The sequence below is a fragment of the Calonectris borealis genome, chromosome Z (assembly GCF_964195595.1).
Source record: "Calonectris borealis chromosome Z, bCalBor7.hap1.2, whole genome shotgun sequence".
In the NCBI taxonomy this organism is placed as follows: Eukaryota; Metazoa; Chordata; class Aves; order Procellariiformes; family Procellariidae; genus Calonectris; species Calonectris borealis.
The window spans coordinates 37,212,027-37,230,440 of record NC_134352.1 but is presented as its reverse complement, the minus strand read 5'-3'; the positions used below and the strand labels follow the sequence as shown (position 1 = coordinate 37,230,440).

At 38.9% G+C, this 18,414-nt stretch overlaps 1 protein-coding gene across 2 annotated transcripts in view; it reads right to left on the bottom strand.

Moving 5' to 3' along the window:
- Positions 1-10,529: 10,529 nt before the first annotated feature.
- The window catches only part of SPTLC1 (serine palmitoyltransferase long chain base subunit 1), a 39,870-nt gene continuing 31,985 nt past the window's right edge, over positions 10,530-18,414 (bottom strand). For both annotated transcript variants that reach the window (XM_075137899.1, XM_075137900.1), the window contains 3 exons: positions 15,784-15,901; positions 14,824-14,897; positions 10,530-14,339 (listed from right to left, as the gene is read on the bottom strand). In XM_075137899.1, coding sequence (XP_074994000.1) covers positions 14,246-14,339; positions 14,824-14,897; positions 15,784-15,901 — 286 coding nt within the window. In that variant the 3' untranslated portion in view covers positions 10,530-14,245. The remainder of the gene's footprint in view (positions 14,340-14,823; positions 14,898-15,783; positions 15,902-18,414) is intronic.

The window sequence follows — 18,414 nt, the reverse complement described above, 5'->3', positions numbered from 1 at the left end:
TTTTTCAGAGTATAGATTCTATCACAAATCATGAAAATCACTTTTTTTAAGGAACATGTTAGTATTAACCAAGGATAAAGGTTTTGGTGACAGTATGCTCAATTGTTCTGCCGGCAGAAGAAAAATGTATCTGAATTGTGCTTTTGTTACTTTATCTATCTTACTGATTGGCATGCACTTATTTATTTCTTCTCTTTGGCTTCAACATAGCCACTTGTACTTGCCAAGTCTGTGGTATAACCCTATGGAGATGTACACAAAAGGAATACATCAAAATAAAAAAGTCAAATATTTTCTTCAGTTTAACCAATGACAAAGATTCTACAGAAACTTTTCAATTTCAGTTTTCAACTCTTTCCCTTCCATTTGTATGGATTATTTATTGTTTTTAAGAAAGAAAAAGATGGTTTATTAAAAAGTAATGATGGAGCAACAATAAGAAAACAACAATATATTAACAGTAAACTCAGCTGTGCTTTATTCAATGCTTCCTTTTCAGCTTAGGAAGCCAGCTTCCAAAGCATAAAAGGACGAGCAAGATGTCGGGCTTTTGGACTTTCTCTTAAGAAATATTTCCTCCACCCACTTATATCTAGACCACTTATGTAATATAGCAGACATTCATTTTTGTGTTAGACAGATAAATGGCAATACTAGAGCACAAGGTTTCTTAAAAACCAATGTTGTAGGGACTTTATTGATCACGAAGCACAGAACCAACCATCAGATACAGTACCAGAATGCATCGATCACACGTGTTTCTGGCAGTGGCTTTCTAGTCTTTTTAACTACTGATCGACACACCACCATATGGTAAGAAAGGTGTCCAAACTCTTCTTGCTGTAAGACAGTATGTGCAAAAGCAGTCACTGAATTAAATGAAATTGCCCTCTATAGGCAGCCATTACTATCTAGAACTACAATCCAGTCAAACACTACAGACAAAGAAAATTTTTATTCTATAAAGAGAATATTCCTAAAAGAATGTAAAACTTGTCTCAAGTCAGTTATCCATTCTGCACCGGTACCACACTTTCTCTCATTTCCTTGCTTTGATGGACCTATGCCATCAGTTTTATCCCTAATACACGACACCTCGTATTTCAGTACATCATTCCTTATATCCCAGCCCTCAGTATTCCATTGTCATTTCCCATGACCACAATAAATCACCTAGGCATAACTGTTGTGCCCATAGGAGGACAAAATTTGAGATCCAATTTCAAAGTCTATTAAGTATTTCAGAACACCAGTTTGATGAGCCTGAGCAGGGAGTTCAGACAGGAGAGACCTATATCCAGAAGGATTCTGAGGGTACATGCAGTGGACTGGTTGAATCTCCAGCTTAACAATACTCTACACTCAGATAGGTACTGTACATTCCCAAACACTACCATCAAACACAAATCCCTAAATAAGTGTAAAAGTTAGTATTAGGCACACAATGTCTACTAATGTGATCTATGTATACCTCAACGCTGCCATAATTTCGTTTTTACCATTACAGATCTTCTTTCAATTCAGGACTCTCAGAAGCTGGGGTGGTGGTAGAAGTAGTTCTTTAGGTTTTTTTAAATCATAAGCACTGGGAAAAAACTACAATTGAAGCCATAGTTTGGGTATAAATAATGACTCAGACAACTGTTTTTTATTTTCATTTTTGTTTTCACTGACTGAGAATGTAAATTGAACTTTAGTGCTATTGTGCTTTGTTCTCCCTCTCTGTGAAAATGTGTTCTGCATTAAATTGCATGGATAAACTAGAACAGCTCCAAATATTACCCTTCAGCTTTTGTATAACACAAGAGCCAAGAAAAGATAGAGAATGTGGTTTTATGACCAACAGATGGTGTAATTGGTATCATAGATGTTTTTATGTCAGGGGGTCGTAGGTTCAGCCTCCATCTGGAGTCTTCTCAGATCTGCTGTGTAGCTAAATGATTAAAGAAGCTATATTGGGTCAAAAACACAACCACCTGCCTGAGGGTAAAAGTATTGCTTTCTTGATCTAGCTGTTACACCACAGTTGCCTCCCATATTACAGTTCTCAAGTCAACCAGTGCAGCACTTAATACCAACAGGCTTCAACAAAATATTCAACACAAATTTGCTCATATCCTTCAAGATTCTCAGTAACTTTTGACGAATGTCATAAAAGTAAGTCTAGTTTTGCTTACTTGAGTGAAAAGCTTTCTAACTCAGACTGATAAATAATTGCAACAGGTCAAAACCCAAGGAAAAGGAAACAAGTATGCTGGGTAGACCTTTAGAGATTCAGCATTGGTCAGCTGGCCAAGATGTCTCACATCTCCCAATCAGAATTAGACACATTTGTAGTCTGATGTTAAAAAGCAACGTTAATACTCAACACAATTGGTCTTAGCTACAGTTTCTGGATTAGGATCAGAATATCAACAAAAATGCTCTAACCCTACAGTATTAGGGTTATATATGGTTTACCTGGCTGAAAGGGTGTACAGACAGATCAAAACCAATAATCTATGCATACAAGGACACCAGTTTACTTCCCTCATGGGGCAAGTATTAGCAGTAACAAATGCACAAAGTCAGTGAAACCATGACTTCAGTGGAAGCCAATAGTCTCAATTCCATGAGGTAGGAATGCTACATACTCTTAGTATTATCATTATGTGGTGCACCAAACTTGCCTGAGATACCTCATGATTTAAGTGCTCTTTATAGTACTGATGTCAGAGAGCTTACCTGGCTAACACTGGAAACAAGTAAAATATTTCCGTCTAATAAAAAAAAAACATGCAAATTACCACAGTTTCATGCAGTTCTGCCACAAAGCATCCTATTACTCTTCACAAACTCTGTATAGCAGTACTCCTATGCCAGACAGAAACAGCGGTCCAGAACCTGAATTTTAAAGATAACGACACAGGTATGAGTGAAATGCTTTCCAGTATCGCATTTCATGTGCTCGTACATAGAAGAAGAGCAAAGTCAAACTCTCTTTCAAAATGTCAAAACGCTCCCTTATATTGTGTTTTAAGGATTCTCCCATGCTAATGCAAAACTTGGTATTTATCAGTACTTTAAAATAAGCTTTAACACAAATGAAAAGCTAATGTTAAATAGACTAGTTTATTTTCAAAATTTAAACACAAACCCTACAATTTAAAGTGAACACAAATACGAAGAAAACAACATGTGATCTCATTACTAGCTTTAAAAGTTTCTCTTTCCCTATATGAGTGAACTGACAGCCTGCTAGATCTCTGCAATCACTTGCGGAAGACTTCTCTGGCAAACCTACATACCTGAGGCCGAGCTTCAAAATCAGAAATTTCAGCTGCTGATAACATGCAAGATTATGTACTTCTTTTTGCAGATCCCTAAACAAAATACATGTCTTCAGAAAGCAGTTGCTTATTAATGGCAGGTGAAGTTTTAACTGCACTTTCTTCAACGTTAAACATGTTTTTGCATAGGGGCTCATTCAAATTATATCAACTTTCCGGACGCCTGCTGGAAATACCACACGGCAGAGAGGAAACAGTCGAGGAGGTTCCTGGAGTGTGTGGAGGATAACTTCCTGATGCAGCTGGTAAGCGAGCCCACTAGGGGAGGTGCCTCGCTTGACCTGCTGTTCACAAACAGAGAAGGACTGGTGGGAGATGTGGTGGTCACAGGCCGGCTTGGGCTTAGCGACCATGAAATGATAAAATTCTTGATACTTGGTGAAGTAAGGAGGGGGGCCAGCAAAACTGCTGCCATGGACTTCCAGAGGGCGGACTTTGGCCTGCTCAGGACACTGGTCGAGAGGGTCCCTTGGGAGACAGTCCTGAAGGGCAAAGGGTCCAGGAAGGCTGGACGTTCTTCAAGAAGGAAGTCTTAAAGGTGCAGGAGCGGGCTGTCCCCATGTGCCGTAAGAAGAACGGGCGGGGAAGACGTCCGGCCTGGCTGAACAGGGAGCTCTGGTTGGGTCTCAGGGAAAAAAGGAGAGTTTATCACCTTTGGAAGAAGGGGCAGGCAAATCAAGAAGAGTACAGGGATCTCGTTAGGTCGTGCAGAGAGGAAATTAGAAAGGCAAAAGCCCGGCTAGAACTCAACCTGGCCACTGTCGTGAGAGACAACAAAAAATGCTTTTACAAGTATGTTAATGACAAAAGGAGAGCCAAGGAGAATCTCCATCCTCTATTGGATGCAGGGGGGAACATTGCCACCAAGGACAAGGATAAGGCTGAGGTACTTAACGTCTTCTTTGCCTCAGTCTTTAATAGTCAGAGTGGTTATCCTCAGGGTACTCAGCCCCCTGAGCTGGAAGACAAGGACGGTGAGCAGGATAAACCCCCCATAATCCAAGAGGAAGAAGTTAATCATAGAATCATAGAATCATTAAGGTTGGAAAAGACCTCTAAGATCACCGAGTCCAACCGTCAACCCAACACCACCATACCCGCTACACCATGTCCCTAAGCGCCTCATCTACACGTCTTTTAAATACTTCCAGGGATGGTGACTCCACCACTTCCCTGGGCAGCCTGTTCCAAGGCCTGACCACTCTTTCAGTAAGGAAATTTCTCCTAATGTCCAGCTTAAACCTCCCTTGGCGCAACTTGAGGCCATTTCCTCTCGTCCTATCGCTTGTTACTTGGCAGAAGAGACCAACACCCACCTCACTACAACCTCCTTTCAGGTAGTTGTAGAGCGCGATGAGGTCTCCCCTCAGCCTCCTCTTCTCCACACTAAACAACCCCAGTTCCCTCAGCCGCTCCTCATAAGACTTGTGCTCCAGGCCCTTCACCAGCTTCGTTGCCCTTCTCTGGACACGCTCCAGCACCTCCATGTCCTTCTTGTAGTGAGGGGCCCAAAACTGAACACAGGATTCGAGGTGCGGCCTCACCAGTGCCAAGTACAGGGGCACGATCACCTCCCTACTCCTGCTGGCCACACTATTTCTGATACAGGCCAGGATGCCGTTGGCCTTCTTGGCCACCTGAGCACCCTGCTGGCTCATGTTCAGAGCCGGCTGTCAGTCAGCACCCCCAGGTCCTTTTCCTCTGGGCAGCTTTCCAGCCACTCTTCCCCAAGCCTGTAGCGTTGCCTGGGGTTGTTGTGGCCAAAGTGCAGGACCCGGCACTTGGCCTTGTTGAACCTCACACAGTTGGCCTCAGCCCATCGATCCAGCCTGTCCCAGTCCCTCTGCAGAGCCTTCCTACCCTCCAGCAGATCAACACTCCCACCCAGCTTGGTGTTGTCTGCAAACTTACTGAGGGAGCACTCGATCCCCTCGTCCAGATCGTTGATAAAGATATTGAACAGGACCGGCCCCAGTACTGAGCCCTGGGGAACACCGCTCGTGACCGGCCGCCAACTGGATTTAACTCCATTCACCACAACTCTCTGGGCTCGGCCATCCAGCCATTTTTTTACCCAGCGAAGAGTGCACCTGTCTAGGCCGTGAGCCGCCAGCTTCTCTAGGAGAATGCTGTGGGAGAGAGTGTCAAAGGCTTTACTGAAGTCCAGGTAGACCACATCCACAGCCTTTCCCTCATCCACGAGGCGGGTCACCTGCTCATAGAAGGAGATCAGGTTGGTCAAGCAGGACCTGCCTTCCATGAACCCGTGCTGGCTGGGCCTGATCCCCTGGTTGTCCCGGACATGGCTCGTGAGCGCCCTCAAAAAAAGGTCTTTTCCAACCTTAATGATTCTATGATTCTATGATTCTATATGTGTTTACTGGTATAAGAAAAACCTGAGATACAACTGAGGGAAAAAAAGGCGTATTTTTTCTCTCATATACACAAAAATACACATTTTTATTTATTTTTGCTTACTAGAAGCAGTGAAATATTTTCCTTTAACAAAGGAAACATATTCTCTCTGCTGCAAAGCACTTTTCCTAGTTACCTGTATGATGGGAAGGACAACAAACACCACATCAATGTAATAACATATATTTCCATTCCCGTCATCTCTGAGTAGTTAAGACATTGGAAGCAGAGGCAGGATTTATGAAAATGAGTAATTTTAGCTGACCACACCAAAATATTTATACTAGCTGCTGAGCATATTGCCTAGATATTTCAGTGTTATAAGTGGGAAACGTCATCAACGTAATTATTCAGCAGTCAAGAAAACAAGTTAATTTAAGTACTTCTATGTGAATTCATGTAGCCTGTCTTCATGGGTATATTATGTCCCTTGATTACTGCTCAGGAACATCCCACAGTTTCATGTAGTTCTTGGAAAAAATCCATATGGAAAACACTTTATAAAAATAAATAGGCAGAGAACTGCAAGTAATAAGGAGGTCACACATCCTGAGACTGTTGTGAAACACAGCATGATGCTCCTACGCTATCTCAGAAACCTAGCTTGCTCTTGCATGAACTTCAGGAATTGTTTCATAATGCCGAAGCAGTGGATAATTTCACAGGAAAAGTGATAATGAGAAGACAGGATCCACACCTGGATCTTCCAAGAAAACCTGAAAATTAACCCCCTTTCACCTCTAGGTTTTTTGGATAAACACATGAGCACTTAAAGTTATCCATTGGTCTAGAAGTTGCTGTTCCAGTGTCATCTGTAACACAGATGTTTCAAACCTCTCTCTTTGCCATTAATGCCTGGCAAAAGCAAAAAGTGATGTCTGTAAGAGTAAGAGAGCACGATTAATCAGTGGCCTTTTGGGCTATGTCCTACTGAATAGAGACACAGCAGCTAGAACAGTGTCTGCTTCCACAGCGAGATGCTCTTCCTCTACTTGCCTCCTCAAATCCATCAATACTACCTTAAGGAATGATAAACAAACACACAGAAGTGGGTACTAGCAGCCTAAGACTCTTGCGAGGCTACTCTTGTTTTCTGGAAGTAAAGGGCTGTGTCAGTCCCTTCAGTCACCAATAAGTCACTCAAATGCTAAACATTGGGCATTGTGCAAGTTCCATGCTGCTCATCAAAAATTCCACAGTAAACTACCCCAAAGGGAAACGTTGCTGCCATTTTTCCACCTGTGACAAGAACAACTCCTTCACCCGTGAGTTAGCTTACTACACTTCTCTTCTGCCCTGCTGGCTGCACAAAGAATCACTGTGGCTAAAGCAGTACACATATGCTGCACTGTTTTTTTTTTTTTAATTTTAAGGGTTGAAGTAGCCAAAACTTCTTCAAACCTTGCCATTTGATACCATCTCTTAGCTTTGCTCAAAACTCTTATTTTTTTTCCACCTAGCTGTTTTCAACTCCTTCAACATCTTTCAACTCCTTAACGAATGTATTTATAGAAAGATGTGTGGATACATAATAAATTCCCTTTGTTATCACACATCAAACCCCTCCCCCAGGTTGCAAAAGGTATATATAACTTCATTCATTTGCTAGTTTCTATATGATTTCGCAGTTGCATCTAATTTTGCTGTGACGTGAGTCACTATCACTATTTTTTCTTGCAAACACAGTTTCTCATACGCAACAATTTCCAGTACTCAGAACCAAGCTCACCATTCTCCAATGTGCATTGTTACTCCTTAGACTTGGGTGGACCAACAATGGGTGAGCAACAATTCTGGTGACAATTAACTTCTGTAACCTAGTCTCATTACTAATGATAGGTAGGATCCTGCTGTCCATTTTCTCCATTGCAGCTCCACTGCAGCGCTGTGCATTCTTGTATCTTATTACTCTTAACCAGCACTTACTGAGCACTTTATGTTTCATGTTCAAGCTGAGGGCCCCTCAAATACTACCAAATTCCACCTTTGTAAAGAACACCACGATCTTGCTGTCTTCACCTCATAGCATTCAAAAAATGTTTCCATTTTTGACCTGTAGCTCCAGCATGTCTGATACTGCAGCTGTGATATCTTACCCACACTTCATTCTATGGTTTCAAATAGTAAAAAGTTACTAAAATGGCAAAACTGGCCTTCTGTACTTAGAGGTGATGATTGACACTTGAGTCATTATGCATCTCTACAGGTTTCAATTTACGCTTCAAACCTCAAATATGCGTGTATTGTAGATTGCACAGCATTCACCAGCACTATGCACCAAGGAACAGATGAATGCTGGAACTAGACTGAAACTGAGTCATTACATTTTCACTGGCATCATCACCTAATAAATACAATTCATTTGTACCATCATATTAAACCCCCAATTTAATGCAACTTTCTGCACATCCCTTGCCTCCCACCAGTCAGACAACAGCAACATGCCTCTGCATTTAATGATCACTAAAAAAAGGTCTACTGTATCCCAAACACTTTCACTGCTTAAGTAATTTTTAAGCAACTAACAATGCATTTATTTTTGGTGGCTAGCCTGGAAAATGAAGAAAAAAAAGCAGGAAGATGAGTGGAAAACAAAGGTGCAGGAAATAGCAAAAGCTTCAAGAAACAAGAGAGCAACTTATTTAAAAGTTCTGATTTTTTAAGATCCTTAAACATTTTAAAATTCTTATTCTCCAGATAGCAATTTACATATCAGCAATTAAAGTATTTAAAATTTGCTTATTAATAAAGTTTGAAAATCAGCACATTTCAGTAAAATAATCTGCATACGATCATGCCTATGGCTTAACTTCTTCCATGTAGTTCTTGTATCCATGAAAAAATCAGGAAATATATTATTGCAAATGCTGATTACTGTTTGCTAGCAATTCTTTGTGCATAGCTTGACCATGGGAATCTAAGGATGGATCAAAATTAGATCTATAGTCTTTCACCAATAAAATAGTCTATCTGAACAGTCATAAATAGGAATTTTTTTACCATCAAGTATTCCATAATATCAGCTGCTTTAAAGGCCACTTAAATACTCCCAGATTTTAAACCTAAAGGCTGCATACAAAGGTAAGGGGTATCATAGTCTGTTTACATTCTGTAACTAAAGTTCACATTCACCATTGACACCAAGGCAAAACCTTACTCAGTACAAACATGATAAGCACAACTGAAGCTAGCTTATAAAAAATTATCCTGGACAAAGTTAAAACAAAAAAGTTAGTATTTGCTCTTTCAGCAATTAACTGCAGCCATTTCATTATCCTGTTATGTGAAAGAACAGAAAAAGTCCAAACCATGAAAAATGATGATAGGAGATTCAGATTCATGAAATGCTGGTGTTACATCCCCTTTTTTATCCTCTCTCTTTAGCGTCAGTCGAACGTGTACTTATTGTAATGCACTGAGTTTAAATTCTTTCTCTTGTATTCCCCACAACACCTACTGTGACATTCTTTGGTAATCAACAAAGAGCTTGCTCCAATTTTGAATAGTGCAAGTGTCAAAAATTTTTGCCACTTCCTGTCTCGAGTTATAATAGTACTACAGAATCACAAAACAGCCCATGTTGGAAGGGACCTCGAAAGATCGTCTGGTCCAACCTTTTGTGGGTAAGGGAGCCTAGATGAGATTACCCAGCACCCTGTCCAGTCGCATCTTGAAAACCTCCTGTGATAGAGACTCCACCACATCCATGGGGAGGTTGTTTTCCAATGATTGACTGTTCTTCTCACTGTAAAAAATTTCTTTATGTCAAGAACCTTCCCGGTGCGACTTGTACCTATTGCCCCTTCTCTTCTCCTTGTGCCTCCTTGTGAAGGGAGAGCCTCTGCCCTCTTTGTAGATGCCCCTTAGGTATGGAAAACTGTGATGAGGTCCCACCCAAGCCTTCTTTGCTCTGGGGAGAAGAGACCTGAATCCTTCAGTCTTTCCTCACAGGGCACGTTCTCCAGCCCTTTGGTCATCTTCATGGCCCTCTTTTGGACCTTCTCCAGTCTGTTCTTGTCTTTCTTGAATTGTGAGGACAAGAATCGGACACAGTACTCCAAGCACAGTCTGAAAAGTGCCAAGTAGAGTGGGATAATCACGTCTCTATCTCTGTTAGTAATGCCCCAAAATGTTCTCATTCTTGGCCTGCATCAAATATAAGTTAACCAGTGGATTATACAATTCCAATTCTACTTAAGTTTCTCCTCTGACTCCAATACTTACTGGTTTTTGCCAACACTGGATCCCCTGTTGGAAAACGCAGCTCAGTTATCCAAAGAGCATGCAAAGCCAGGTGGTAACACCTTTAATAGCAGGGGTAAATAGAGAAATCCTATCCATATAACATGGTAGGCAAAACTGCAGTATTTTCTTCTGTAAAGGTCCTTCAAAGCTGGGGCATATTTCATCTGGACTCAACAGTTTGTTGATACATTAGAAATTCTAAGTAGTACTGAGTCACAGCACAACTGTATCTGGCCCAGTGTCTTGTTTCCAACAGCAAGAAACAGACTTATTTCTTTTTCTTGTTTTCCGTAAGTATCTGCTGCCTAAGTATTAGAAATTGGTCATGTAGGGAACTGTCCTTCCCTGATAGATACTCCCAGCAATCTGCAGCTCAGCTGATTTATTAGTTTATGTGACTTTTATTATGCATGTTTTGCAATGACCTAGCACACACTGGACAGGAAACGAAAATCTGAAAAATCCATCAATAGCAAGATAGAGTAAGTCCATTATCTTATTAGCACGAAAACTGCCAAAGAACATAAAAACACAAGAAGATATGTTATCCAGACACTTTGTTTTATTAGGACACTGAAACAGTTTAATGTACAAATGCTTTGTGTTAGTTGTAAATATTTCCTCTGTTTAAGCAGCATTTACAGCTCATGTATATTTCTTGAGTCATCTTAAGATGCAAGACACTTTTGCGGTAGCAACTTCATAGATCAGTGAATGCCAACACTCCACAACCCTGTTTAAAATAATAAAGTCCAGATGGAGTGACAGAAAGGAGACAGTACACCATTCTGTGCACTGACTGGGATCGTATTTCAAAAGTGGGTGGGGAAAAAAAAAATCAAAGTTATTCAGCCATACCTCTCTTTCTTTCTTAATACTCTCCTTATGCATTTCACCTCCTATCCAAAAACCATGATTACTATAATAAACAGAAAAGGCATCTGTAGGTTTTCCTATAAAAACAATGAACCTACACAAATAACAATCAATTATTTTTAAATATTAAAGGAAAACAGATCTCTTCGTTTAAAAAAAGAATATATATATATCATGTAGACATGTTTCTTCAAGCCAAAATACCTTCAAAGTATAAATTCTTTCCAGTCCATCCCAGTCCCCACATATTGAAAATAACTGCTTTCATCAGAACAATTTCAATAAATGGCCACCTTATTACAGTTAAAATGCATTCCTTATCAACTACCAGATACTAATCTTCAGTAAAAAAAAAAAATCAACAGCATTTATTTTTGACCACTATTTATTATCCTGATGCTTCCACCTAGCTGAAACTCTGTTCCAAATACTTGGCAGGGCAAAATACACAAATAAGTTGAATTAAAATTAATAATCCAGATATTTATTTTCAATAGAAACTTTGACGTTCAGGATAAGGCCCTTACATGTTTGATTCACCTCACAGTATCCTGCTGAATAACTTTCCATTTATTTACTAAGAGCTCAGCCTTGCTCCCACATCTGAAGAAATGGATGAAAAAGTCCCGCTTCAAACAAGCATAACCACAAAGCAACTAAACCAGGCTTGTTCATATATTTATCAGCCTAGAGCACTGAGAATTTAAGCACCTTAACAGGCTTCTGATTTTTTAATGTCAAAAGTTTAACCACAGTCACCTGCTGTCTCCCTAACCCCAACCAACTTTTGTCCCCAGAGCCATCCTTCCCTTCATCTGCTTGCCATGTCAGAGACGTTTATTAAAAAAGCCAAAATGAAGAGGGCCAGACATGCTTAAGGAGACCAGGGCTCTCTCCCTCCACCAGCTACATCTCATAAGCATCTTAATTCCTCACAGAGACCACGTATATAACCTGTCAGTAAAACACACATTACAACAGTACTTCAACTGCCATCAACCATAAGGTGTTCACTTCAGTGTGATCTAAATGCTTCTTTTCTCTACACTTGTAAACAACAAAAATGGACAAAGGCAGTTTTACCAGTGTTTTAATGCTGGATATGTTTCTGCCAAATGAATCAGATGATAGTATGTCTTAGCAACATACCTGAACTTTTGTTTCATCAGAACCACTTAGTCACAGCTTTGAAATTGTCAGAAATTCTACTCTGCTTCCTGCCAATTTAGGTGTTACCACTTCATTTTAAAGCAAAAACCAAAACCAAAACCAACAAACCCCCCCATGTATCTAAAGGTTGTTGCTAGTTCTCAAAAGTGCAACAAAAAAATCCCCCCATGTGCAGACAACCTAAAACAAAATGCAAGAAGTGAAAATAGATTCTGCAACCTAGTATTTCAATGCTAATAGGTGATTTGCTTACCTTCACAGGTTTACCTTGAACTCCAAACCCATTTATTATGCTGCGTTGGAATCCAAGTACCTCATTTGTTCCCAGCTTATACATCAAAAACCTGAATATTCAGGTTTAAGTTATCAAACCAAAAATGGCTTACAAGCTTAAAGTATAGTGATAAGTTTTAATTTTCATTTCTCGCAATCTCTGAGGGTCTTAAGAAGGTTGATTGTTCTGCACTTTGGTTCCACTCTATAAAATGGGAATCAGCTTCCTTCCCCACATTTTGCTCTTTTAAATTGTTGGCTTCGCACAGGCTTTTACTCACAGTTAACAGAGGAAAACATAAATGTCAATGAAATAGGAGTACTCTTTCATATCAGATGAAAGTTTCTCTACATTGCACAGATAATGATTTGACTATTTCAAATAGTCAAGCAACAATCACAGAAGTGCCCCAACACAACTTTAGCTGGTTTATCTGAATGTATGCACGTGAAGTTTTGAAAGCCAGTGCAGAGACAGTCACTATGAACTGAAGGAGGCAACAGACTATGCTTATCTGATGCAGAATATTCATCAAAATATGGTTGATGATGCTACAAAATCTAATTACATCATAAGTAAAAATCTGAATCAAACATGATTAGCTTTTTATTTAAACAATGATGTCTCTCAAAAATAGTCCTGTAGTCCTTGTAGCAGCAACCAAAAAGGCACGTAAGTACAAAACAACCCAGAATATAGATCAGGCAGAATATAAAACTTTTAAATCGGCATTCTTAAAGCAAAATCCTGAAATACACAGCTATAGGGTTTTTTTTTTATAAAAAGGTACAGCTTACTGTAATCCTTCCTTACCAGTTTCCTCTGATTGGTGTAATGTGTCCATCCATGCTCCCTGAAAATCCTGACAGCATAACCTCCAAATATTACTATCCAATTATGTGGGGATTTTATGTGCATGTATTGAGTTGTATTTCAGTAGTGTTTGTACCATCTAAACTCTTATTAGCTATCTGTGAGTCTTCCCCTCTGAAGTATACCTGTTTAGAGATACAACTTAGCACACACCATTTTAGTGCTTCAAAGCGGTTTGAATAAGCTAGTATTTAGTTGCTGTTTCAAAACCTTGGTTCATTCTTCATGTTGCTTATGACTCCTCTTCAAGACTGATGCAAAGCCTTCCTGACTGAACATACTATAATGGAATTACACCAGTTTCACAATTAGAGGTTTCAGTTTAGATGTTTTAAAGTTAATAATATGAAAAACCTCACCCATTATACCAAACATGCATATAATTACATATGAAATGCAGGAAGCAAATAGTATTTAATATGAATTTACCATTTAGATAATGGAATTCTCTGGCCAGGCATTTCTTAAAAACTGGTTTCCAAAAATGGTTAAAGATATAACAAAAAAGAATTGGAGTTCCTCCTATAACTCAATAATAAATGACATAATATAGCACAAAATTATCTCTTAATGTGTTATTTTCTTGCTTTTGGCAATATTAGGAACAGCCTATCTTCATCTGGGAGGGGCGGAATAATTCCTTGAAATTTATTTGAAGTTCCTATATTCTGAGAATATGCAGAGAAAATGATACATTTTAAATGTTTCTGGGGAAAACAATGTTTATATACATTTTTGAAAATGTTTAAGGGTTTGAAGAAATAAATTTGAAACTTTTCAAGATGCAACTTATGAAAGAGTCCTATATGCAACAGTGATATCCCATTTTAAGGAGTGCTAGTAAATGGTAGCGTTTGAATTGCAAGTACACTGTGTCATTCACCCGTTCCAAAATTCAGTATTCTTCCCCTCACTGCATTTGTACCATTCTGGAACAATCTTGTTACTCAGTCAGGTTTCAATGCCATCAGTGGAAGAACTTGCATATCTGAAGTGAAGTCACTATACAGTGTGAAACACTTATCCTGATAATTTTGGGGAAAGAGGAATCCAAAACAGCAGTCTAATTCAATACAGACTGTGCAGCTTCCTTAAGAAGTGATGCAGTTTTGTCCAGTTCTTGTTCTGTTTGTTCCACTGTTATCACTACTCGAATGCTAGAAAAAGAAAACCAGAATATACACGGTAAACTTTGCTCCTTGTTTTCAGCTTTAAACTTTTCTTGTACTAATTTTAGCAGACTAAGATCACTATCTCTAGGGAAATTATTATGAATTCAAATTCAGTCAGAAACAAGACATATGACTAAACAGAAATGGTCAGACTACTTTCCACTCCATCCATACACACCACAGAAATTTGACTGTTATCTTTTTTACCTGCAGATGTGCAGATCACAGAAATGTGCCTGGAAACAGGCAACATGCTGATCACTGAGATTCAGGTAGTTTTGATACAGTTATTTCAGGGTATTAACATCCTGTAACAGTCACTGAAAATATACCTCAAAATGGAGCCTTTCCCTTTTTTTACAGGGCCAACTATTCAATCCAGTCTACTGAACAAAACCCCATCATTGTATGAAAAGAGATAGAGAGTCATATCTAATAAAATGAAATAATGTATTGACTTTCTACTAACCTGGGTGGAGGAAGACATTTTTCTTCTTTCTCCAGATAGCGGGCCTGAGTTAATGCAATACCACTATTCATGCACTACAAATAAAGAAAATACAGCAGTCGTCAATCTGGGAATTTCTGATGGCATATCATTTTGATCACCAAATACATATTACTAACTTCTAGGAGTTTGGTGTCAGGACAACTATAAGTTCTTTCCCAAATGGAGGTTTTGAAGGTTGTGCAAAATTATCTCTAATTGTAATACAGCATAAACACATAAAACAGGTTAGGGTGTAGCTTCTTTAGCTTTCATCTCCAAGTAATCAGATAAAAATGCTGTATTAAGTAGGCTACTAAATCATATTTAAGCATATTTTCAAGGAAATCAACTTCAGAGTTTGTTTTTGTTGTGTAGTCTTGTTTACCTGCCACCTGAAATATAAAACTTCCTTATCAACCTTCATCTCCTTCATGCAGGAGAAAGAGAAGCAATGTATACTGAAGATGAAAAAAATACTACATACAAAACATGAGACTCTTCACACAAAAAAGCAAGTTCATGGACTCAAACAAGCAAAATTACAGAAAGCTAGACCTCCAATGGTTAAAATACACCACCAGCACTCTGTTCAATTGATAGCCTTTATTCTTATGAACATCATAAAAGTTTTCTAAGCAACAGTTTTATATGCAAATTTAACTTGAATTTTGAAGTACATAATAGGAAATAATTGTTTTCTGAAGTAAAAGGTCTAATATATATTTTTATCCAGTGCTACAGACCTAAACATCTGCAGCAAGAAATGGTTAGAAGATGGTCTTTAATATAGCCCTATAGTCAGCAAAGAAACTGAGTTTCTTGCAGCATTCCTGCAAGATATTCCAACAAATTACCCAACAAGCCTCCCTACCCATATGCACTTCATCCATTATTCACATTCAAAGGCAGTGATATATTAATTGCTATGGGGACACTTACATAATCCACAACTCTTTTGAGTAACTTCACATCATTTTCTCGAGATCCACAGCTCTCCTCCAACTGTAGGTGCAATGCTGGAGAAAAAGATTCTCCCACTACTTTTAAGCCAGAAATCCTAAAACAAATAAAAAGCCTTTAATGCACATTCTACTTGAACACACATGTTGAAGTCCTAGATAATAAGTGTTTCCCCTTTCTAGGTGGAGAGTGAGAAGAGAGGGATATTTCACTTTACTAATACTAATGCAGACAAAACATAAGTGCATTTCAGCTTGCAACAGGTAAAGATCACAAAACTTATCAAATGAATGTCTTTCCTAAGGAGTTTAATAAATGTAGTTTCAGCAATAAATGCAGTTTCAAATGTAGTTGTGTAAAAACAGTGACTCCTCCTTTTGTAAAAAGGATTAACGATTCAGAAATTTTGAAAGGATCCTTATGAAGATGCAGGAGAAATGTTAGCATTAGGCCCATATGTTGCTGATAAAAACACAGCTAGCTAAGTCAAGTCTTTGGAGTCTTTATTAAGAAAATAAATAATAATAAATCTTTCTACCCACTTATGGGATAAGAAGAAACAAGGTTTATTTTTTTGGCAAGACTTCTGATTTTAAATTATTTCCTGTAGAAAATCTTTACAACATCATCTGTCACTTAGTCAGAAGCTCCTCTAAAACTAGTTATATTACTAGAATTGCTCCCACATCTGTACATAGGGACAGTTGTTAATCGGGTTCCTAGAATTTGATTGAATGATTGATATTTGATTGTCAAAAAATTATTGATGTTTGATTGTCATTGTCCTGACAGATCATATCATCATATTGAGGACTGAGTTATTCCCCTCCAAAAAACTGTATCCAATACCCAGGCAAGACCGCTGGTCTCCAAAATTAACAGGTCCCATAAACGCATGTCCCTCAGCCGTAATTTTGATTTCCTGATTTTGATGAGCTTGCCTCACATGCATTGTAAGTTTATACCCTCATTTTCAAAGAAGTTTTCTATTTTTATAAAGTTCAAGACCCAGTCAGAGCAGAAGAGATGTTAAATCCATAAACACCAGAACTGGAGCCTATAGGAGAGAGAACTGGCACTACAAACACACTGAATCAATTATAACCTTGAAAAAATAAAATTATACCATAGCATGGAAAGCATCTTGCATTATTTCTACAATGCTAATTCAATTCACAGTCCATTCCAGAAAGACAAATCAAATTGATATTCTGCTTCATCCACAAAACCACAAACATTCTGGTGTCATTCACCTATACTTGCAAACTAACCAAACACAGGCAATTTCTTTAATACACAAGCACACACACTGGATTTGTCTCACTACTGCACACATATCTAGCAATCGGGGATACATTTGGTAACATAAAGGACAAGGAAAAGCAGTGCAAGGTCCAGCTACAAGGCAGAAAGACAATATACAGTACAGCCATATAACATATCTCTTCTTAATTATGTTCCCCAGGAGTAACCTGACTTCTACGAAGTAGCATTCTACAAGTAGGGAGATGAGAGTAGAAGTTTCACTGTATTTTAAATCTATTTGCTGGAGAACAGCATTTAAGACAAGCTACTAAAACAATTAGGTTTTGTTTAGAGAGTCTTCAGTATTAGCTTCTAGTTATTAAATAGACATAATTCTTTAATTGATATAAACTGCCTTCCTCCAAAGAGTAAATAAGAAAAGATGAGTAGTAAGCAACTTTATATCACTTCCATTCAAACTAAGTCTTTGCCTGAACAACATGCTGTGCATTTGCTACACACTCACTCATAGCGGCTGCTTACAAGTTTTAAAATTGATTTTAACCTTAAAACTTTTTCTGTCAGTCACAGCTGTAGTAAACTGAACTACGTAATTCATCTTGCCCAACTATTTGAAGAAACCCAGGAGTTTAACATAAGGTCTTCCGATGGCAATATTTTAACTTTCATGTAAAGTTTTAGCTATGTTTTTCTGAGCCTCTGCCAAATTAAGATTCAACAAGTATTTGACAATCCAATGTATGCACACTGTAACTTTCCTGAAATCAGAATTCACTTTCCTAAGAAATGCTGGGAAAGTTTCACTTTCAAACAAAAATGTACAATTTCCACACAAAAAAGAGAGGTCTGAAAGATCTGATTTTGAAGTAACAAAGGAACAAAACTAGCCTCCTGAAGTCCAATACTCCTTTTAACGTTAGTTCTGAATTAGTAAATTAAATATGCCTTGGGCTTTTTTCTGGCCCTGTGGTGAATGGGTATGGAACGACTCACATCCATACTTTTAATCTGAGTCTCCACGCCAGGGTGGCCACATCCAAACTGACTATTGGGAACAGCTCCTGACTCACATCAACTCTTGAACCATATCCAGGAGTCCTTTCGAAGAGCGCTGCTCGGGCTGGACCAAACCCATGCCACAGATCACTCCAACAATTTGACAGAGTAGACAATTGAGATCCAGTGCCCAGGAATGCTTCCTGACGTTAATGTACCGGTATGAATGTAGCCTTGGGGGGCTCCCTCCTCGGAGCCCTCCGCACCCCAGCTACAAGGCTGGGCTAGAGAACTGAGTGGCAGGACCAGGTTCTTGGCGGTAGGGAACCCTACTGGACTGCCCTGAAC